The sequence below is a fragment of the Culex quinquefasciatus genome, chromosome 1, assembly GCF_015732765.1.
Source record: "Culex quinquefasciatus strain JHB chromosome 1, VPISU_Cqui_1.0_pri_paternal, whole genome shotgun sequence".
Classification (NCBI taxonomy): Eukaryota; Metazoa; Arthropoda; class Insecta; order Diptera; family Culicidae; genus Culex; species Culex quinquefasciatus.
The window spans coordinates 55,940,621-55,965,781 of record NC_051861.1 but is presented as its reverse complement, the minus strand read 5'-3'; the positions used below and the strand labels follow the sequence as shown (position 1 = coordinate 55,965,781).

Sequence of the window (25,161 nt, the reverse complement as noted above, 5' to 3'; positions counted from 1 at the left end):
GGTATTTGGCGCCGTCACTCCTTGCCATACTTTCATACACTTAAGCATCTCACAAACAGTTTTGTCTTGAAATTGATGAAAACAGTTTTATTTTATTTTATTTTATGAGCTAGCGCATGTTTTATAAATTTAAAAAAATGTTATTTAATGACGCAGATCGAAAGAAAAAACAAGATATTAAAAAAATCACAATCATAAAAACATAGATATAGATATGTTGCTAGCTTTTGGAAGGCACACATCATTGCATTCCTAAACATACTGAGATCTCGCCCAAAGTGTCCGATTCCCTACAAATTTGACGAAGGGTGCAACAAGAACTCTTATATTTTTACGAATTGTGCCAAACAATCTTCAACGATCAATAGCGACCCCCAAACCTTAACCGACTTGGTTCAAAATTGGCACAGTTTTTTTTTATTTTTGCCTAAAGAAACGAGTCAGGGGGAATCCCTAATGTAGTTTTCTTATTGTCACCCTATTGTGCAATAGAGTGCCCAGAACATGGGACTTTTTCTCAAAACCTCGCTCTATTTTCTTACTATTTGGTCTGCACGGTGCGCTACTTCAATCCAAATATTCATAAAAGTGAGATTCTCATTAGAAATTTGTAGAACATATCAAAGTTGTAATACTTGATCCTGAAAAGGTATTAGTGATTTAAAAAAATCATTTTTGTATGAAAACATTTTTTTCACCAACTTTAGGCTCGGGTATCAATGGATTAATCTCAACCAATTTTGCTCAAAATTTGCACAGATGCTTAAAATGACCCAATTAACCGTTTTCCGTTTGTGGAGCAGGGGGTCATTTTTTCTGGGCACCCTATTGTGCAATCAGTAATCTCATCACTAGCTGAACCGGATCATTAATACAAACCATTGTTGGATACAAAGTAAAAAAAAACTTTTCCAACGAGTCCAAACGATTGAAGAACTGACAACCTTGTCAAAAATTGCGAGTATGTACTTCATGTATATTATGTAGACATAAGTTATGAAAAAAAATGTCACTGAATTTGCTTGGTAAATGTGGCCCCGATTCCATTTAAGAGTGTTTCTGTCAGGAATTGGGGAAAACTTACTTTCCTAATTTATTTTCTGATAGAAACATTCTTAAAGGGAATTGATGTTCAAAAAGTCCAAATTATACTGAATGTTGGAACAAATATGGCAATTCTATGCTCATAAATCATCAACATTAAAGTTTATACAATTTTGCTACATTCTTGCAAAACTTCGAATCAATACACCTGCCAAAGTAACAAAACTCTAAACACGTTATAACCAAGAGAAAGCTAATTATAACACAATCTTGAATCTTCTAATTCTCCATGTCCAAACGAGAGCCGCCGTGTTACCAAACCAAAACGGCAGCCCGACTGGCTGGCTGGTGAACGAAACATTCATACGCACATAATACGGAACACACTCTTTCCGATCTACTCTCGGGGCTCTCGTACATGTTTTTGGCAGTGACGTGGCCCTAAATTGGAAACAAAAATAAATAATAAATCACTTAAATATGTTTGTTTTGTTTACCATGCTAAGATTCTATTTGCTTCGGTGCCTAGTTTTGTTGGTTTTACTTTTTCCCACTTATTTTATTTGCTCGTAGGAAGCAAAATGTCGGGAAAAACTCTCATTTCCCCCCGACGAATGGGATTCCACACTGAGCACATGGTACTACAGGAACTGGGGTCAGCGGTGCGGTAGCGGAGTCGGCTGGAACGCAGCTCTACGAAGCGGAAAACTTTCCCAAATTGGTTCTTGAAGCCGTCGTGGAAGATGATGTTCTTGTTCTCAACGAGCAGCGATTGGGGGCAGCGTGGTGGCTCAAAACGGAAGCATGAACGGAATTCCATCTCATCTTCATACGGATGGATGGGAGAAGAAACCTTCGCTTCCGCAATTTCCTCTTTATTTTCCCCCCTCCCGCACACTTTTGTAGCATATGGGAAAAATCTTTGAAAGTCTGATAAGCTTAAGAAAATGAAGAAATTCATTACCTGTTTCAGGTTAAGAACTTTCGCTCCATTTTCCCAAATATGTTTGTCCGACTTTGCGGTTGTTAATACTACCATAAACTGGGGTCAATCGGGACACATGAGGCGAATTGGGACAGCAGTTTTAACCATGTTGGAGCACAGTATTTTGATTTTTCTGGTTGGTTTCGGTTAGAACAAACTCAGGCCAACAAAATGTGTACATTTCTTTCCAAATTTAAAAGCTTTAAGTGCTCTAAAAACTGCTGTCCCTATTCAGACTGTAGTCCCGATTCACCCCAGATTACGGTATCGTGAATTCGGAAATCTTTCGAATAAGTAACTTGTTTTATGCACAAAATGTAATTTGATACAACATTTTCTTGGCAACTTGTAAAATTTGTGGTTGTTAAACGCTTGAAAAATACTTTTTTCAGCATTTCAACAAACTATAGGTTAGAGTAGTCACTTTAGATTTTGGTATATTCAATGGCTTTTGAACTTTTTCATCATAATTCTATGATGTCCTCGTTACTCCCACTTTCTAATAATGTTTTTTAACATATACTAAAATATGAGATCGATCCGAACTCTAAAGCCAGCGTTATCATGCAAATCATCTTGTTTGTGTAATGTTTCATTGAAAGTGACTTTCCATTACTATTTTGAGCAACATTTACAATTTTAAACTTTAATTAACAACAGTTGTTCCAAAATAGCTTAACATTCATGGAAAAAAACAGGGTTTTTAACTAAAAAACTTTTTCAGACGAATTTTTAGAACAAAATACTGTATGTTTTAGATTTCAGTGAAAGTGTACCTGATCTGTAATTCAACTGCATCATCAACTTAAAAGCGACGAAAATGTACATTTTATGCAAACGTGGTTAGTATAGACCATCCAAGTTTAAAAAGTTAGCCGATAAGGCCGTTGCAAATATGTTTCAAAGGTTATAAAAATCGAGGGACAATAAAATAACCAATAATTTTCTATGAGAAAAGAAGCATAATCAACTGATAACTATTAGAAATGCATTTTTTTGCGTTATAATCATATTTATAATGTTTGAACTCCTTTGAAAAAAATGTGAAAAGTACAAAAAGGTTTTTTCGAGATTTTTTTATCACTTCTTACATTTTTTGAAAACTAACCAACCCCCTTCCCTTTCACATTGTCGAGGGACATAAATTTCAAAAAATATTTGCAATGGCATCATGTAGTACCCCTTAAATGAAAGTGGTTTTAATTGGACCTAAACAAATTAAAACCACCAAAAAATAAAGTAGTTTAAAAGGTTAAGATGAGCTTATCAATAATATTATGTGATGAAACTTCTTTGACATTACAGCGTGAGGATATCCCAAAAAGGTTTCAAAATCCTATGTTATTTGCAATAAAGACTTTTTTCATTTGCAACATATTTTTATGTATTAGTAATACCACCTATAAATAGCCCACCCGAACAACGTCATTATTATCATGGATTTATTCGTATACTATTACAATTTCGAAGAATTCCGGCCTAAGCAGAGAAGGAATGTACGCCTGAGCTGTAGAGATCTACGCGGCATAGTTTTCCCCCTCGTCGTCGGGAGTCGTAAGTGGCCAAAGAACCAGAGAAATCTTCCCCGAACCCTAAAACTCCCTAGGTTCCCGCGCGCGCTCCGAGGGTTGAACAGAAAAACAGAAGGGACTGGGCTGCTGCTGCGTGGCAGAAAAGAACATGAAAATTGCTTCCCCTAGAGAGTACCCAAAGCTTCTTGGTGCCGAGAGAGGGTGGCAGACTGGTAATTGGCGTCAATTTACTCTTCGCACCGTATTCCACCAAACAAAAATAAAAATAATAATAAAGATAGCGGGCGGGGATGCAGGCAGCAGCCGACCAACGTTGACGCGCCCGAGACGGCAAGAGGTGTCGAGAGGGGCGAGAGCGGGAAAAGCAGGAAAAAATAATAACAGCATCTAGGGAATTCGGGCGCAACTATGCAAAAGGGAGTAAGAGATTTTGCCTCATATTTAATGATTATGACTTATAACCATTTATATAGGTTTTGGACTCATATGCTGTGAGTAACTTGAGTTTCTTTTGATGACTAGAACTTTGCTAGCGTCTTTGAAACTTCAAACTTGAATGTTAAGTATCGTTTTTCCTATCCAAAAGACTGATTGGCTCTTTCGCTTTGTTACGGCCGAGTTTTCCTCCTCCGGAGTGAACAGCGCTCCGGCGTCAACCAACCATTCATTCTTACAACAGCAATCCATCCGGTACACGGTCTGACATCGAAAAATGCTCAGAATGAGGGGTGACGACGATAATGGGTATTTTCTCCAGGTTTTCCACTCTAGTCGCCCTCTGCCGTGCATCCCTTCTTCTCCCAGTAGGGCCCTGATGGCTCTGCCGCATGTGAAAGTGAGAAAAAGGAATCATATTTCATAATTTCGGGTACCGCAGAGGGACTTTGCTCGACAGTAATACGACGATACACAACTTAGTAGGTGCTGCAACAGTCCCGGCGAGAACCACTTTCACCGTATCAAAGCAAGCGCTGATGCTGCGCTATCGTCGCCGACGACGCCACCACCAACGCCCTGTGCGGGTGCTGGCTGTCGCCCTGGCTTAATTGCTGATGCATGCAAGTAATTTCGCCAGTCTTTTGTACACAATGATGAACATTTTTCGAGGGTGTGTAAATTAGTTTAAGGGAAAACGACGGAACCAGAAATGAGATTCTCAAATAATTCCACATTAAGGTGATTTAAACAAATTTTCAGAGGATAATTGCCATTAACGGCAATATTGCCTCATTCATCTAAAAATAAGCTCCGCACCGCGTTGTTCTCCCGGAGCGTGTTGATGCGAAACAAGAAGGCCTTGAAAGTGGAGGCTTAGTTTCACCAAGAAACCTCTTAAATATTAACCAACATCATATGGATGAATTCATCTCGAACGACGTGGTTGTCTGATGGGAGCCGAAACCGCAAGAAACAAAATCTTTGCAAATACGCATACAGGTCAATGTGTTCGGAACTTTGCATGGGTCCTCTGATAGATTAACGGTGATTTTTGATGACGGTTTTGAACAAGCTGTCCTAGCTTTATTTTACAAATCGAATTATTAAGGTAAATAATCACGATGATAGTTTGCATGAACTTATCGTTACCTTAATATTATTTAACCTTAGACCTTTTGCAAAATAAATTGATTATGAATCGTTAGTCTGACATATATACATGCATTTTCTCTAGTTTTGCTCAATTCATTTTTAATAATTATTCCATCTGAGCTGTCGTTCACTCCCTAGTGACCCTTTTATTGTGAAACATCGCAAGTATATGCGTAGTTCACCGCATTGGTATTTAAACGAACGTTCAACTGCAATGTCAAGCACAATCGACTTTATCCAGATTAGCATTAAATACGCATGCGACACACGACGCAACAACAACATCAACAGTTCACCAAAGGAACCAAAAGACCCCACCGACTAACAGGCAGGGCAAATAAACACCCGAACCCGACCAGGGCCACGCTGCGCCACGCACTGACTGTTTTTGTCACTTCAGTTTACGGTCTCATATTTCACATAATGCATTTTTCTGTTTAATCTCCCTCATTACCAGTTAGTGTCATATTTAGGGGCTTGGTTCGTGCACTCTTGCGCGCCCTGCGCCAGAACGGACGCAAGAACGGGTGGCGGCGCATGTAGAGGGCATTGTACAAACTCTTCAGCCGCATCAACTCCGTAAAGATCGAGAAGCACGACGACGACGCTTAGATTTGGTCACGTGTCTCGGATGTGATATCAAGGGAATCAAGTTAGCCGTTAACCGATGCCCGTGGTTCGATGCCAAAGGTCCGGAGAGAATTTGCCGCCGTTTGGCATGGCTAAGAAGCTGCAACAAAGTTGCCGCGCCACCCTCCTGCACACCAACCGACCACAATGATGATGATGATGTCGCCCAACCTCGTCGGCCACTACGGCAACTTGTGGCTCACATATTGTTCAAACTTTTTGCTCACCCAGAGTAACTTGATCTGGAAAGTGAGTCCCTGAACTGCAGTTGCAAAGTTGTTTCGGGCAGCCTGCTGTCAGAGCGGCTTCTGCAGGCTCTTTTCTTGCAATGAATACACACATATCGCATGGCGAATTGGGTAAATCCAGATTTTTTGGGCTTAAATCCCGAAATTCGGCCGGGCACGCGGTACATGCACTTTTGGTCTGATTAAAGTTTCGGTGAAACTCTATACCCTGGTCCGATTGTCACATATCGTCATTCGATACGAGAGCTGCACTTTCGTTGTCAAAATGTCTTTTCAAATGCAATGAGGTCAAGATGATATGTAGGGCACTTTTTCCCCGCTGTTGGTAGAATGATCACCTACACCCAGCACGATTCGGTAGTAAAATGGTAAATGGCAAGCCCTGGTTCCAATGAACGAATGAACACGCGAGAGGACTATACTCTCGCAATATAGCACTTTCCTCACGTTTCTTTTCGTGAGGACTATCCCCTCGTTCTTTAACTTTGGGTGTATACTGACCTGAGTCGGGCGGAGAAGAATATACCTAGTTGTCAGTGTCAGCCACTTGCGAACTGTCAGTGAGAGCCGCCTTAAATTTTTGTTACTGTTCTTATTTGGTTAGAGCAGTATTGTGTTTGAAAGAAAATAAATTTAAAAAAGTGTTTAAATTTGCAAATGTTTTTTTCAGACTGAGACAATTTATTAAATACAAAAGAGTTAGCCTCTTTTTTATTTATTTGTCAATTCTTGCAAATTTTTGATAAGATTTAGTTGAAAATATGTATTCATGAGATATATTTCCAAAATGACCATAAATCAATCAATGTTATGTCTTTCATACATGTACTTAAACTAAGACTTATTCAGTTAGTAGTAGTTAGTCAATGTGTTTAAATATATAAATCGTTCAGTACAACCCGAGCTGTGGAGGAAGTGAAGCAAATTCTCTGAACGAAAATAGAAACAAAGAGGGAAAAAACGGCGAGCTGGAGGTTGACATGAATAAAAAGGAAGCAGAACGTTTTCTTCTTTTTTTTTTTGAAAAAAAAAATCATCCTAGGAAAAATTTGCCTAAAAATTAAGATCGTTCATTTTAACATTAAATTTAAATGGGAAGAGAAATTGTCTTGCACATAAAAACAAAAACAACAACAAGAAAATGAATAAGAATAAGAAGACCTCATCGCTTCTCCCTCCCAGATACTGACCTCATACAATAAATTGTTAGACTATATAGATAAAAAAAAACAGCTTGAACAATTCAACTGTAATTTGTAATTAAACTGTACCCTCTAAATAACTAACCTTCCTCACCACAAAGTCTATACACAATTTATGCTTTTAAAAGTCGTTTGAAAAGCTTTACTATGAAAAATTATCCAAATATGCCAAAACGACAGGATTTGTTCTAGGAACGAGTTTTTTTCAGTAAGGTTTATTTAAAATGACCCCTACACAACCCTAAAACAGAATTATGTTTTATTGAGAAAAACCTAAGAAATTGAAAAAAAAAAACAGCTTATCCTTGGCCAACTGACGGTAGCAGATAAGTCCACTTTCAATTGGCAAGGTTTATTAAGGTTTATTTAAGATGACCCCTACACAACCCTAAAACAGAATTATTTTTTATTGAGAAAAACCTAAGAAATTGAAAAAACAGCTTATCCTTGGCCAACTGACGGTAGCAGATAAGTCCACTTTCAATTGGAACATAAAAAAATGTGCAAAATATGGCTTAATGGTTTTAAGGAAGCTTGCATGTTAGCTCAGAATTTGTGAACGCAACCTTCGATTATTAGAAAAATAATGTCTATGGAATAATTTGGTATAATTTTCTGTTTTTCCACTATCGTTTGTTTTTTTACGTTATATTTTGGATTTGTACAGTTTTTTTCACATTTACGTTGAAATGATGCTAAAACTTCAGCAATAAATCATCCGCTACTGGCCCTTGCGATCACGAACCACAACCAAAAGTTTGAACCTGAAAATTGAAATCCATTGAAAATTATGCTAATTTTCAATCACTTCCTTCCGTTTTCCCACACTTACTGCCACAAATCCCATCACGTACTGCAACTCGCGGCAACGACGACGAATCCTGACAAGGGTAGAAAACGAACGCATAGCTGCAAAAGCCAGGAGCTAACTTTTCCTGCAAACATTGATTTTAACAGCATCTTCATCTCATCCCCAGCGAGCAACAGTGCCAGTGTCCGACTGCCAACCAGGGCGCGAGGAGCAGCTCTTTCCAGAAACGGAGGGCAGGGCAAAGTGTGCGGTATTCAAAATTTCTCTCTCGGGGAAATACCCGCGCCATAAAAAGTGCTTTAAACGGGCATTACATTTGAATAAAAATCGCCCATAAAAACGGAAAGAGATTTTTGTTTTCTCACGCACCACCACTGGCAGGAAATCGCCCTCAAATCTGTGGCCACATCATTGTGATCTGGTTCTCGGCTCTCGCACAAAATTTGCACGGGAAGACGCGGCAACGTTTTCCACCGGCGGCTTATCCTCGCCTGAACAATAGTCAAAAAGCTATCACAAACACTCACATCACATCAACGACGTGCCATTGTTGATTTTTGTGGGTGCATCCTGAGAGAGCGGGTCGGACGGATATAAAAATCTGCCCACAAAATGAAGGGTGCAAACCGTGTGGGGTAGGCAGTAGGCGATAAATTCCTAATGGGAACTGTTTGTTGGTATAGGACAACAACACAACATTCAAATAATCATCCCATCACGCAGCATGCCACGACGCAATCGTCGGTCGGTGTGATTTGGGAGTTTGTTTTGGCAACGTGTGCCAACAATGGCAATCCAGTCTCTCGCCACGCGGCTCCTTTTCCGGTCGAAGCAGGTCATGGCCATTGGCACACGCGCGCGCGCCTTCCTTCAACCTTCCATCCATCCGAGTATGCTGTGGCTAATCCCTGTCGAAGTTGATCGGTCGTGTAATTATCCTCGATACAAATCAACACGCACACACTCGAACTCGCAGCCAATCAGGATTCGTATTCTAAATGTAGAGGAAATTAGTACTTACAATTATGCTACTGGGAAGAATTAGGGGTTTTGATCGTTTCTCAATTTTTAGTTAAAACTAATCCGCTTTGATCGAAGAATCGGGTAACGCCTAAGCTCGCGAAGCATCCCTACGTACATTGATTCGTACCAAAGAGACTCAAGACAGTTCAACGTCAATTAACATTGAGGTGACATAAACTCTGAAGTGCGATATTAAAACGATTCTCATCTTCAAACATTTACATTTAGTGGATATATTACGAATATTAATTCCGAGTAGCATAACTGGCAGATTAACAACGAAAAATGGATTGCGTGCCTTAAACCTATTTTGGACTGTTTATAAGAATTTAATACACATTTTGCTTATATTTTAACAACAAAACATTTATTTTGTTAAAAAATAATTCATATATGTTCAATATTTATATGTAACTGCCTTGACCGGTGGCCGCAGTTTGATCTTGGTTTTCAATCGTATTCCAGAATTTTGATAAGTTAGTTTTTGCGTTGTATAGAATATAAAATAAAAATTACAATAATCAATAGACAAAAATGCTTCAATAATAATGATAATAAAAACAGACGAACGTTAACTAAAAATATTTAATTTTTGATAAATTTTCTTTTGCCTGCGGGTGTTTGCTAATTTTGCCAGTTAGTTTTTGCCTTCATTCTTTTCATTTAGACAATCCAGAGTGCAGCTTTTGTTGTAAACAACTTTGTATGAAACCCGTTTCTCCATGGATGCTACTGATTTTAACAGAAATTGTGCATTTGTTTGTTTATTTTATGCTTGTTCAAGCGCATTGTTTAGATTTGCCGACGGTGTACGAGCTGCATTCTGCATAGTCTGTATCTATCGCCTAAACCTTGCCTTGTTTGCGTTGTTGCGTTTAGCTAGCTGATAAATCATAACGAAAAAGAACATGATTTGCCAAACATAATGAAAATTGTTCTAAAAACATCTTGCTGCTTACATTTTTCGTATTGTTTTCTTTTTTCTCTAATAATATAAATAAAAAATCACAAATTTTACTTTCTTGTATACTGAGTATGATTTTCTTTGTTGTTTCTTCTTATCCTTCTTATATTTTCTGCAGTTATTGTTATCAATTTGGGGATTACCTCTTTTCCTCATACTTTTCTGATATTTTGCTGTTTTTAAACTAAAATGCCCATATAGCTTGTTTCATCATACTTTTTATTCTAATTTGAGAAGATTTCTCTATTCTTTTTGTATGACCGCCAAAAGCGAGAGTTTAGCTAGCTTACTCTTACTAACTTTATTTTATTAGTTTACCTTTTTTATTTTCTTTAATTTTTCATAGATCGAGTTAATTTAAATATACCTTCTTTTATTACATACTTACAAAAAATATTTCATTAATAAAATATTTATTTCTTTTTCATGGTTTTGTAGGTTTTTTCCTGGTTCCTTTTTTAAATATAGTTCGTATACGCAATTCATCATTGTTAATTCAAACCTTAACTTATAATCTATCTAGGTAAATGTGTATAGGGTTGGATGCTTTGTTTTGTTTTCGCTTAGTACTCATTGAATTGTAGAATTTATTTTGAGAGACGTTTGTTGAAAAAAATCAATTTGTTTATATTTCTTATGCCGCTTTATATTAAGTGTTTGTGTTTTTTTCTCTAAAATTCAGCGTAATTATATTTTATAAGATACTAGTTAGGCATTTTAAATTGGAAAATGCATCGAAAACGCCTCGGTCATAGAAGAAAAAGTGATTATTCAAACATTCATTGAATGATTGAGAAATGCATTTATCTCGTAAGGTAGATCAAAATTGATTAAAATTGCGTAAACGCATCAAGTATACGTTGGTGATCACGATCCGATTGCATGTTTTTTTTGTTATAGTATACTATGTATATCCAATTAAGTCGTTGCCACAAAGAAAACAAAACATATACCGATGTGCATTCTTTTCCTTGCTTGAAAGAGTTCATCCTGAACGACACGTTCAGCCTTCGCTATAAGACCAAGCTGAAATGTCTTCAAAAAGGTAGGTACCCTTATCGGTGGCAGTTAAAAACTTGAGAGAATGGTTATTCTATGAATCAATAAGAACAATATATTTTCATTACGTAGTCGAGGATTTCAAAATCGTATACTCTGTTGATTTCACTTTCATCACCGCGTTAATAGGTTCTAGTATTCTCTGAATTTAAGTGGTACTTTTTGTCCTAGTTCAATACAGGTTAGGTTAGATTTAGCCGAATGGTTGCACTTTCTTTGTGCGCGAACCGTTCGGGGAATTACAATATGAGAAAAAAAACTTTCAGTCATATGTAAATTACGTATATCGTTTGTTTTATCCTTGATCGTTTGCTTACTTCCATATTCCACCAACCACCTTTTCTCATGGTTTAGCATGAGAGCAAGATGGCGCCAAATAAAAGAAGCGTAAGCAGTTAAATATAACACAACTAAAGATTTTTGCTATGATTTACGTGTGTGTACTCTGAATGGTTTTGGATTAACGACTACACTTTGTTCGCTACTAGAACTGTCGCACGCTTCATCCTCGGTAGAAACGATTCAGTAAGCTGCTTTTTTTCTAGATGATAGATATAGTTTGTTTTTGTAATGTTTGTTAATTGTCGGTAGAAGAGATTCTAATTTCAATAGGTATTTCAAAGTGGGGAAGTTCACGTGACGAAAAAAGAAAGCAATTTTCGAGTTCGTTCCGAGAAACGAAACAAAACAAAACTCTTAAATTTTCTGGCTCTCGCTGTTGAAGTAATATCAAGCATGTAATTAGATGATAGACGGGAAAGGAATAATACACAAAAGAATACTTTGTCACAGTGAAAAATTACAACTATACATGCAAACACGGAACCGTTTGACAACAATATGACGTGCGGCGGCCACCTCGTGGGCGTGGGCGACTTGCTGTGTGCTGTTTCAAGGATGAAGAAATTGATTTTGAGCTAGTTGTTGTTGTGGAAATGTTTCCCAGCAACGAAGAGAGGATCATCTGGTTGCATAACTCTAGGAAAAATAATCATTGAACATGAGTTTTCTCCGAGCAGATAGCAACGACATCCTTCGCTTCTGCCGGTAATTGTGAATTATTGAAAAGGAATCCTTGAAGACGATCATGTGCGCACATTCAAACACACACACATACACACTTTGTTGCCAAATGGTTACGGGTATTGAAGTTGGCGAGCTATATGGGCCTCTTGCAAAAACGAAGGATACTCTGGCTACTTTTTGTATCGTATATCTTTCTCCTGGCTTGCCTTAAACAGCTGATTTAATCTGATTCCTTTTTTCATTCAACAAAATTTGAAATTAATTATAGTTACTTTTTAATTCTTATTCTTTAATTACGTATATAAAGTTGCTTTTATAATCTATACATCAGATTCGTACGTTTGTCGCATTAGTTCTTCTTCTTGTATCCGTAATTAAGATGTAGCAATACAATTTATACTGTTTTTCTGTTGCTTCTACGTTGAACGCTGTTGAAATTCAAATGTTTGCAGCACGTACAGATTCCACAATTCATTCAAATTGTCTGATTTATGCATTCTTTTTTCTCTTTCTCACCAACAGTGTTTTAAGCTTTTTATTGTTGTTGTTGTTGTTGTTATAAACAGGATTCATGGTTCAAGGCTTTGTAATATGCTAGATGAAAAACGAGATTATACATACACACAAGGGGAAGCAATGCACCTGAGCCGGTGGTCAGAGTGTGATTGTTTGCACTCACAGACTTGCTGATTGCTATTCCTCTTTTTCACTGTCTCTCCATTGTCTGTGTAATGTGTTCTCTCCGTTTTTCTCTGTTGCACATGCAGCACACTTGCCGTTTTCCATGCCATCTTACGGTTTGCTGTTCGTTTACTCTTTTTTTACTTTGCCTTTAGCCAGACGTTTTGAATTATTCACACATGGATCTCTTCCTTTTCGTTTAGTGCGAGGAGTCTCTTGGAATGTGGTTGTAGCTTCTGTACGTACTGCAAACTTCATTAATCATCTCAATATTGCGCTGGTGGCTCGCAAGATGTTAATGCAGATGTTCATTGGCGTTTACTAGTTTGCTCGTGTTTTGTTTTTGTTTAGTTAAGTGACAATTTTGAATCAATGCTATCGATTTTTTGCTTCATTTTTTGGTATTTTGTTTTATAATTTGTTGTATCTAAAGTAGTACAATTAAGCATAGTCAGCGCGATCTCAAGCGAAGTTCTGGCCATTATCCCAGGGCATTGTGAGCACCCGCTTCGTTTTTGCAAGAAGGTCATAGTCGTACTACGAACATGGGTGCACCACCGCATTGTAGCTCGCCAATATAGGACCATGTGCTCCCGCGAAGGGGGTACTCACAACGTCTGGTGTGCTAGCTCCATCTGTATGTGATGTTGAATCTGCATTACTTCTACCCTCGCCATTGGCACCGCCTAGTTCTGGTGGTTTGGTGGTGTCCCGTTCGTCAATCACTAAATCTATTGGCATTTTACCCTTTAAACATGAAATATATCGATGGCAGAAATTATCGCATAATTCGTGCACCTGAAAGAGATGTTAGAGATGGGAAACAGGATGTCAGTCGGGAGTCGTTTTTGCTCCTCCTCCTTCTGCAGAGTGCGAGATATCGAAGCGTCCCATGTCATCAGTCGTCAATCCAACTTGCCATGCAATAGAGCTAATTGGCAAGTTTTTTTACATCGCCTGATCGTCCCAGACACACATACACAAACTAGAAAGATAGAACGAGTTGCCTAACACAAAATGTAAAAACAGTAAGCAGTCATTTTTAATTCTCCGATGCTTTAAGGGATTCAATCGGTCTCGCTCACCTCACTAATGATGTCGAATTGTTTTCATAAGGGTCCGTTCGTCCGTCCCTCGTCGTGTTCGAAACATTATAGATGTGTCATAAAGTCACCCCCAAACTACCCGCGTACTGGGTCGTCTCCACAAGCAGAGTGCGTACCATCGACTGGAAACATCATTCGCAGTGATTATCGACAGATAAACAAGGTATACCGAACAGCGACGGCCGGCAACTCGCGCAAATCCCACGCAAACGAGTCAGTGCGGTGCAGTGTGCGCGCTGGATGGACAGAAAGTGTGCCTCGAGATATAACCTTGCCGCTTAAAACACGTGTGTGTACGTTGTAAAACGTTTGTTCGTTCACCCACGGCCAGTTACCGGTACCGAACGCGCCCGGACTTGAAGTATTCTTGTACTAATTGGCCAACCTTGGTAATCAGATGACATAGGTAACGCAATAACGATTGCAAAGCATTAAAATATCGCTTTTCGAAAAGAATTTAGACTATTTTCGTGCAACATTGTATCCACACACAAAAAACCAAAATGCCGACGGCAGAATGTCACCCGTAAGCGCGCGGGCATTCACCGTAAGCTTGCATCTGCCTATGGCCTACACCACCTACCGGTGTTTGACAGCAAAGTGACAAGTCAGAATTGGAGAGCGTGTATGTGCGCGTGCAAATTGACAGAAGTCACAAGTCATCTAGCACACCACATTTTGGAACTCCGCGTGGGCTGTTCTGATCCCTCGGGAGAGCGCAGCACCGGGTCGTGGATGCATCAACCACGGCACGTCATTTGCGCTTTTACTGGGGACCAGAAGCAACAGCACACCAGTCCAGTAATTATCGTGCCGATCGGCATCTCGATACAGTTTTTGTAGCACGCGGAATGCTCCGCCAACGAACCCCTGCTCCTGAACTGTTGAGGTTGGTGGTGGTGCTAATGTATCGCGTCATCGTGCATCAGCAAAAGAGTAAAAGAGGAATCTAAACTATTCCACTGACTGGACACTTCTTCGCACAGCAAACGCGGGCCGGCCTGGGATCTTGGCCTCGCGAGAGTATCTGCAACACCTTTGTGTGGTACCTACCGGGCCTGGCTGGAAGCTCTTTTGGTCTCTCAATCTTATTCCCGGCAAATAATGATGCATTTGATAATACATATTCATTTGAATCACTTTGCAGTTTGGGTCTAAATGTTTCCAATTTGTGCTCCGCATCTGGAGGCAGAAGTCTGTGGTCATGACTGACCGATTCCAACAGCTTTTGCATTTGCATATGCACCGGGAAATCGAGGTAATGTTTTAGAGCACAGCACATGATCAGTTTGTCAACAGCAAACATGTGATTAAACTCAGGATCGAAAATATATTTATTTGAGTTGAGTTGAGACTTTACTCGAGTTGAACTGCTTGATTCAAGGAACAACGATAGTCAATCTCAAATCTGGTGGTGTAAATTCTCGTATGTTTGGCAGGTTAAGCTCTCGCTCCTAACTTCATCCAATTTGATGATTTTCACTATTTAAACAACTAATTTTGCAAAACTTTTTATAGAAACTTGCTTGCTCACTTCTTATTGAGCTATTTATTACTCGATTTCAGTTTAAAACGCTTTTAATTAGCTTTAATTGAATGTCAAAGTTCTGACCTGCCAACATTAGAGACACGCTGGAATTAGATGCTGTTCTCCTACTCCTATTATCAAGGAATGTATTTTTTTCAAAACCCTGGAGCTGATTACCATGCCAAAAACTCACTCATCTGTGCGTATGGATAATGTTACCAGAGCGACACAAATGAAAAAAATGCGCGCCTGAGAATTTTAAAAAACGTTCCAAAAACCGGTTCACGGAAAGGTGAGTAAACTGGTACCTACCGGGTAACCTCGCGACTCCCAGAGTGAAACACGGACGGAGCTGTAGCAGCAACGTGGGGGGATGAAGAGGCTTGCTTATGCGCGGGTGCTTGACTGTCATACCCCGGAGAACGTCAAGTGTAAGAGTGTGTATATATTTTTCTATGAGACACACATAGTTCTTCAGAGGCCAAAACGAGAACATTTTTTTCTCCTTACAGTCGGTTGGACATACCCAACCAGATATGACGCCGAAAGAATAAGGCAAAGATTAACATTGCTTAGGTTTCGTCTCGCCTTATACGACGTTTTAATTTTATCTTCTACAGATTCTAAAAATTTTCGAAAATGAATTTCTTGTTCGCCTTCTGCTACGTCTTTTTCTTTTTTAAGTTCGCTTCTTGTTTCCGATTTGGGTTGGCTGTGGCTTCTACACCTCACTTGGTTATGTTAGATTTTTAAGGAGATGAGAACCAAATTTATGAAAGAGAAAAATATCTTTTTTGATTTGAATTTATTCGGCACTCGCAGACGACGACGGTGGCGACGCGGTGCATGCCGCGCGAGAGAAGGGAATAAAATTAACGAAACTGTAATCGTATTTTTGTTTCGTTTCTTCGTATTCTCAGTTTATTCGTTACAAACGATTTTTGTCTTTCTTGCTATACGCTTAAGGCCACAGTTTTTTTTTCTTTATGGTTCGAAAAACACAAACACGGCAGGGTGGGAAGCTGTGCGAGAGACACATTCAGATATAAGATATCATTTGAATTTCCCATAAATATCAATATCCCGTCATTATGTTTCTCCCATAGGAGTTTTTGATCTTCATAATGAAAAGCGTCTAGCGTCGTAGGAAGAAGAAGCAACAAATAGATTCACTGCTGGACGTATTCAAAATTTACGAGTTGATCTTTTACATTTTTTGAAAACCATCGCTCAGAGCGGTCTGCGGCAACTGGAGGAGCCCCACACAACAACAAAAAAAAACATCCACGGTTCTCTTCGGTCTACTCAAAATCAATACCGATCCAAGTGTGCGACCCCACTATGGTCAGCTCAGATTTATTCAAAACCTGTTTAAATCTCCCCGAGGCGCGCGCGGTGCCGGATGATAAGGAGGCTTTGATCAAATGAATCACAGATCTCGAAGACGTCGGTGGCGACAACGGCAACGACAACGGTGGGAAGGTCAGCGCGAGCGGTATTGATCGCAGTAGGCGATTGAGCGGGTAAAATATAATAAAAGCTACGGAAATTAAGCCACGAAAATTTATGCTATAAAAACGATCCAGAAAATTAAAATCTCGTAAATGTATCCTATGTGTATCGATGGACGCAAGAACCTCGGCTGGAAGTGAAAGAAGAACTACATCGTAATAAAGATGAATATTTTACGACATTTTCCACCCTTGCTTTCACAACGCCGTTCTCGTGTGCCTAAAGGATAGTCTCCACGCCAACGAGCCTTATAAAAAGTGATCAAAATGGTTTTGATATGATCGGCGGTCACAAGTTTCAAATGATGAAAAAAAACTATTTGACACCAGTTTTATTTCTACTGGATTTGACTAAGATGAATCTTCAACAATGATTTTTTAACATGGATCTGTTGGTCATATGTGGCTCCCAAACTCCGGATCGCAGCAGTACTTTGGAAGGAGTCGCAAGAGTATTTTGGCTTACCCAACCATATCATACACAACACAATGTTGGCAATGAAGTTCAGACCGTGCCACTCACTTACAAAGACACCGAGAGGACGGGACCCCCCCTAGTTGAGCGCGAACGCTTTTCCTAGTCTCAAACATGGTGTGAAGCAATTATCTCTAGTCCATCTTTGGATAAGGAGAGTGCGCGCGGTGCGGTTTTCGGTTGAGCATTGTGAACACGCGACGTTTGTGTAAGATAGAATAAAAAACGAACAAATTTTATAAGGACTTGATGATAATTTAAATTTTATTAATACGATAAAAGGAATAATTATAACATTAGAAATAAATTAGCCTTGAGCGCGAGCTGGAGATAATTGAACGTTGGCTGAGAAAATGTTGAAAGAAAAGTCAGCTGCCCGGAAAAAAAGTGGGAAGGTTCGTCATAATAGACGAACACACCTATGTTTTGGCCACTGCTTTTTGTGAAACAAATATTTCAAGTCAGAGGTAAATCGAGCAACGCACAATAGTTACTTCCCTCGCCATTTTTTTCTTTTCTTTTTGTTTTCCGGCAGACTGGTCCTAATATTAAAAAAGTTCGAAATTTATAATACACTGGCAGAAAGCTGAGAAACAAAGCTCATCAGAAGAAAATGTGGTCTGCCATCGAAAACAGGTTGCGGAAATCGTGCACTCCTTCTTCAAACACAGAGTTTCGAGGAGGACGGTATACCGGACCGTTAAAACATTTTACGTATCATTTATTTAATATATTCATACGTAAAATCTGCCTTACGATGCCTGTGTTTCGTACACATATACTTCCTCACTCTTTTTCGTTTCAACGCCAGGTACCTTACGCCTGAACATAACATTCTTTGCCTCATTCGAATTGATATTGGCGAAACTCATGACAAATTATGCTAATCAACGGCGTTGATGAATTAATATATGCAAAGGGCACATATATTTTTTGCCTTTTCGGAGCATTCTCCTCTTCATTTTCTTCTATTATTTCTCCTTCGTTTCGTTCTTCATGTATTATGTTCTTTTGTGAATTTACTCCACTTTGCTATTCCATGCTCCATTTTTAAAACACATGCCTCTTGGGCCATTCAGAGTGGGGGAATCTATTGCTTGTAAAACAAGCAATGATTTATCTAAGCAGCCATAATTTTTAATACCAAATTTAGTTCCTTGAAATTCCTGTCCGACCCTCCTAGAATCTGCATTCTGACTTGGCGAGGGTCGTTGGCAGATTGCATGCAAACATGAGTGATCATTCGTTCAAGTTTTACTCAAGTTGTCAAAATTCTACACAACAGTTCCTCGATCCCCGAAACAATGAGTTAAATGTTTTGGAAAATCTTGCAAAACTAACAAAATAGTTGGGCTAAATAAAGGAAAAAAGGCCCCAATAGGCATTATTTATGGCTGGGATTCACGCGCCACGGCGGCCACAAAATATGGGCGAGCTAATCTAGCGCCCAAAGATTGCCCGGTGTAGAACGGAACAAATGCTAATGGAACGACGATGTGATTAGTACCGAAATTTGTAATAGTAAAATTAATTTACATTTTTATTTTGATGAAAATTGACCTCGAACGGAGCTGCACGGTTGCTTCCCCGGTTTAATTTATACATCATGTCTCGCTAATATAAACAGCGCGAAAGAGAGAGGGGAGCGACAAGCGGCACCTGTCCATTGGGCGATGTATTTTTGTTTCGACTGAAAAAAAGAATTTTGTTTTATTGGAGCAGCAGATGCACTAATTTCTATTGTCCGGAAGAAGCCTATATAAAAAATAGCATTCCAGCGCGCTTTGGATCATTTTTCTATCAGCGAGGGTCGCGTACAAAGCTCGCGCACCGAACAAGTGGCAAAAGTTTTCATATTTAATTCAATTAGAGAAATGAATACATCGCCCGGCACCAGCCTGCTACGACAAGCTGTAAGTTTTACGTAACACTGTAAACAAAGGTAGCAGCAGCAGTGGTAGCAGGCTGAGGAAGTTGTAAGGGTTATAAAACTTTATGGCACACTGCGATCCGCGCACACACGCACGTTCTTGCTATCTGGGTAGGGTCCTTTCAGTCAACAACGCGACTGAACGAGAGACGTTTTGTTGTGGAAAAAGTCGTAAAAAGAGTTATTTAAATTCTCGCTGTGTCAAGGGCAATTAATTCGATCATTAGCTTCGAACGGGTATCGCAACTGGTGGTGAAAAGTAGCAATGGATTCATCTAGCGTCGTCAGTGGTCGTCAGGAAGAGCCTCGATATGTCGCGTTCTGTTTGGGAAGTGGTCATGTTTTAGGGGTAAACGATAAAGAGAGATGCTTGAAATTACTTACTTTTTCAAGTTCTAGGAGGTGAAACCGTAGCACTTGAATTGCTTGCACCATCTGTAAATGAAAATGAGAGAGAGAAAAGCATCAGTATTTGAATAAATTCTAGCCTGGACAGGTTGAAAACAAGAAGCAAGACCAATTCTTGCGATACTTACTAGTGAGTCTACTTCGGGGTCCGCCACATAGTAGGGTTTTTCTTGTCGTATCTGCAGAGAAATGCAAAACAAAAAGAGAGAGAGAGAAAAAAATCATTAATCAATCATAATTACGAGGTGTAATCAAATCTTCCCCGGGACGCTGTGCGGCCTGCAGAGGGACTCTTTAGAGATTTCTGACAGCCAGTGTGTGATCAAAGCGCGAGAGGAGACGAGCTCGGCAAGCTCCTACCGCGCGCGCCACCATGCCAACGTCGTCGACGGCATGGAGCGACAGCATAGCAGGCGTCGCGGACGGACAAACGAAACCAGCTAGTTTTGATTGAAAAAGATTAATATGCGCATGCGTTCGACACAGGGAGTATTTTTTCTGTCTGATTCGGTATCAAACAGCATGCAGCTAGTTTAGTTTTTTACCTCTCCAGTGCAGCTAGTATGACAAGAAATTACCACTTCTTGCTGTACTCATTGAATCAATCTTATCGGTGGCTAAATAAAAAAAACCCTACACGGAGAAAAAAGAGTTCCCAAAATCGTGAACAAGCGTTCATGAAAATGAGAACCAGGAACAAAGTGTTCAAATTTCATGGTACGTTTTTCAAAATCGTACCATGGGATTTGAACACATTGTTCGAGGTTCTCATTTTCATGAACGCTTGTTCACGATTTTGGGAACTCATTTTTCTCCGTGTACGTTTGATCATCACTCGAAATCTTTGATCATTTCATTTCGTCTCGTGACAACTGTCAAAATCATTCGTTTAGTTTTGTGTGAACATAAATTATCATCGCTAGGGTTGGCCGTCGGCGATACACGATGATTTTTCCACCTTTTTTCGGGCAACTCGTGCAGAATAATTATACCAAAGCGCTAACCTACCATTAAACTGTTTCGGAGTTTTATAGCTATGTTATTACCAAATCTACACAAAATAAACATATTTTCATGGCAGCCCGCGCTCCATGGCGATCGTTTTGCTTTTGTTTCTCGCGTTCGCTCGATCATTATAAATATATAAAACTCTGGCCGACCAGCCGCCCCATGTGTGTGCGCGATTGGTCTGAGAGAGGTTTGCGTTGAAATTATGATTGAATGATGATCAGTCATTATGGCCACTCGGGCAGAGTCCTCAATTATAGCTACACAACATTCCACAAGCTGAACCCTTTTTTCGTATGATCCTTCTCCTTTTCCAGGCAAATATCGGAGGTCGTATGAACACGCTGGTGCTCTCGTTGGTATATTTTCATACCTTGGTGTTTGTGAGAGCAGAAAATAGAAAGACAGAAGATAGAGAATGGCAGAAAGAGAGAGCTTCTCTCCGGTGATGAACCAAAAAGAGAGGCATCAAAAACAGTGCTCTTCAAATGATTTATGGCCGCTGTTTATAAATATAGTTAAAATATCCACTGGCTGGCACTCTTAAAGGACCTCTGATAACTTTGTCTGCACCTCCAGACAGACTGGCTATCCGAAAATTCCACCTGAGTATAGGGGGCGTTCTTTTATTACGTAACGCAGTTGGGGGGTTCGTGTTAAGCTACATACATTTTTTCGAAATTTGTATGGAAATTTTGATTTGAGGGGTGGGGGGGGATTGTTGAATATCCGATTTTTTTGCATTACGTAATCAAAGAACGCTCCCATAAGGAATTGCAATAATTTTACTATTTTTAAATATAACTATATTTTGGTACCTTTTGGCGATACCCGGTAAGAAATTTGCGAAAAAGCAAAGAAAACATCATCTGAAAATACTCGACAATGAGCACGCATAAATAATTCTTATTGTAGCAGGGAGTTCTGCTAGCTGGACAAACTGTTCTTATTTTATTTTTTCAAACATTTGCAAGAGAAACTGATAATTTTTAAATTTCATGCAAATTTACTTAATTTCAAGGTTAAAGAAACCATTATAATCCTCTTTACTTCTAGCTTCAGTAACGCCATAAAGCAAATTTCCAACATTCACCCAAATGGAAGGATCATTTACAAATTTGTAAAAGTAAGAGCTCATAAACATGGTTTGACTTCCCCGAATACGAATACGAGAAGAAAGTGAAAGCAAATTTTCCAGGATATTTTGTGGAAAATGTTCTACGACCCCTAATAAACGACCTACGACCTCTTCAGCAAACACGGGGAGGAATGGCTTTTGGTCCTAAGATAATTGATTTATAGCATCAGTGGTACCAGCCCTTGAAATTTACGGATTTTAAAATGAATTCTGGGAGCAACCTCACCAGGTAGATAACATTTCCTAAAGATATTCTAGCGAATAAAAGTGCAGTTATTTTCAATTATCAGAAATTATTTTAATTTTCAAATTCATCATACAGTAATCGTAACATGAATCCAAAGAATGTTGCATAAGACTATCTCACACTTGATCATCGCAGCGACGAAAAAACGATTTATTATCAGTTCTGGCCAAGTTAACGCACACAGCAAAAAATATGTAAATTTGGAAGGTGTAATTTTAGAAGGTTGAACATTACCTGTTTTATGATGTTATTTTAGCTCAATCCAGACTGAAAAAGCGACATTACACCAGAATAGTGGTAAAATTACACATTTTTTCTGACATAAAAGATGTACCCCTTTCCAGATGCAATATTACCATGATTTTTTTTCTGTGCAGGATCTCTGATGTGAAGTTTGTTTTTTGAGTAAACTAAAGCTGTGTAGAATAATACTTCGAAGGTTAGCACAGCACACCCAAAAAAGACAGCCTAGAACACATTTCATGCTGCCAAAGATCAAACAAGAGACCATCCGTCCCCTGCTGTGTTTGCCCTGCCTTGCAGTGTCTTTTCACAAACGGGCCTTTTTCCCAAATTTTTGATGCCTTTAAATTGGATTTACCCTTGTTCTTTCTCTCCTTCTCTCTGTACACTTTCTTCTCATGATCCGAGGATTTTTTCATAGATGGTTTCGAGAATGAAGAAGAAGTGAATCGCCTAGAGTTTCAAATTCTTATAATTGAAAAGTTCTTCGTGCTCTTTTCTTATTCCTCTCCTCTGCCTGACTGGCTGTGAGTATTTCTAAAACCCAAACCGAACATTCAAGGATACGTAGCGGAGCTTGCAGGAAACGCATTTTTTCGTAGAAGTCACCCTGCAATTTAGTGTATCGGATTATGGGATAAGCTTACTGCGCACTCCGTTTTTCGAGGCAATTGTAACAACATAAACCGTGTTAAAACATAAAGCATCTGCCTCAGAACAATGATTTTTTTGTCAAAAAGAGGTAGTTTGGTACAAATGCGCAATTTTTAATGTTTAATGAATGCCCAAACATTAATCACATTGTAGAAATTTGGCTGAAATTTCTTGGAATAATTTTGTGGTCAAATGAACTTTCAATTACAGATTTCAGAATCGATCCTCTTTCCCTAATACAAAAAAGTTGCATCCAAAATCAAGGTAAAGCAGATAAATAACGTACTTTAATATTTTGTGAATTGTCCCTTACCTGTCGATCTGTCTAAAGTTGTACCAGTGTGATTTCGTGATTCTGAACATTTATGTTTCTTAAAATTCAACTTTGAATGTGTCATTTATGAGCTCTCTTATACTCTTATACCACCATCATCATGGCCACGTCGCAGCGCAACACATCCAAGCCGGAGTGCACTATTGACATAAATACGATTGATGTAGGTGTTGGTTGATGCTTCCCGTATGCCCTCCCCCTTGGCTCTAGCGATGCATCTGCTGTACCAACCATTAGTACGCAATTCTGTTTTTCAACGTATACAACGCCTTCAGGACCGATAAGTAGCATCGGTAGAACTACTAAAGTGCGGTCTCCGAATATAATACAGGTATGATAAATGCACATTGCCACACTCACTTTCCATTGAATCGACCGATTCCTCAAACAGCTGATCGGTCCAATGTATACGGACGATTCAGCTGTTGGAACCTGTCAACGACACTAATTCAATGAATTACCCAGTCATAGCTGCTCGTTGGTGAAAAGTTGGTTGAAACAAGTTATTTCGAGTTATACGGTTCCTATTGCACATTTTCAATGATGACCTTGAACGAATATATTCCAAGATGTTCCAAACATATCATTTATCTCCAACGTTATGTTTATGTATACAAATAAAATATACTCATATTGCCTTTCCATTGCGGCTTCAAGTTGGTTACTCCAGCGAAGTACAAACAAATAAAATTTCCTCATTGCTTTCAACGTAAAGAGCATACATAATACTGTGGGATGCCTAAAATTGAACCACTAATTTATCTAATTCAATCGAGATGATCGACCATTCGACGTAGTTTGTGTGAAAACTTAGATGCCACCTCATCCAAAGCACCAGCCTAAAACATCTTCGGCGTCCCACTCTTGGGCTCCACACAAGAGTGCGCAGTAACAAACGCACCGAGAAAAGATCTATACCACCGATATAACGAAACGCATTATTAAATCATTCTACGCTTTTAAATCGCCGATCTTCTTTTTCCAACGTGCATCTCATCCCTACCAGCATGTGATTCGAAAATTACTGTCATTATAGTCATATTATAGACTTAAAACATAATTATTAAATTTGACTGCGCGGACGGATCGAGTTCGAGTTCTCCGTGTCTCTTTTGGAAACGGACTCGTTAGTCATGCGCGTGAGGAAATTTAGTATCAAAGACAGATGCTGTTTGGAAATAAACGTTTATATCGACGTCTATCCGAAATGGGTTATAACAACTAATGTTTGCAAATCCATCCGAAACAATTTAACTCGATGCAAAAACCCCACAAAAATATCACTGAAAAGTTCGAACTCCTCGCAAATTGTAATGTCCCAACCAGTATTTCCGTGCTTTCTTTTTATTAGCATATATGCCTCTAATCACGCATCGTATGGGATTCATTTATGTTCATGGGACTCACGGGAGTGTTCCGTGGGCATGGTCAGATGTACGAGCACGGGCATCGTAAATCAAGAGCGCTCAGAACACCACGAGCGCGCGCTGATTGTTGTTTGGAGCAATTTCGTATTGAAGAATCGACGAGAATGACGTGCGACTGGGAGGAATCAATCCACATTTTTTATTGGCTGGGAATTAACATATTTTTTATTGAGGCTGATAATTGCCAATGTATTATATGACATGCATATGAGTGTTTTTATCGCTCTTCGCTATGGATTTGTATTGATATTAGGTTGATAATGTTTAGGGGAAAACCACGTGCCAGCTAATACCAAAAAGCATGCCTTGGGAAATTGATTGAGCATATTTGGGCTTTCAAAACTACCACGCAGATGA

At 39.2% G+C, this 25,161-nt stretch overlaps 1 protein-coding gene across 3 annotated transcripts in view; it reads right to left on the bottom strand.

The window, feature by feature from the left end:
* The window catches only part of LOC6045521 (homeobox protein homothorax), a 285,128-nt gene that overhangs the window by 236,637 nt on the left and 23,330 nt on the right, over positions 1-25,161 (bottom strand). For 2 of the 3 annotated variants that reach the window (XM_038249283.1, XM_038249286.1), the window contains exons 4-6: positions 19,882-19,932; positions 19,730-19,780; positions 13,408-13,593 (exon numbers count right to left, since the gene is read on the bottom strand). In XM_038249283.1, coding sequence (XP_038105211.1) covers positions 13,408-13,593; positions 19,730-19,780; positions 19,882-19,932 — 288 coding nt within the window. Of the gene's footprint in view, positions 1-9,410; positions 13,594-19,729; positions 19,781-19,881; positions 19,933-25,161 lie in introns of those variants that run through there. The other variant, XM_038249287.1, reaches the window with a different exon arrangement.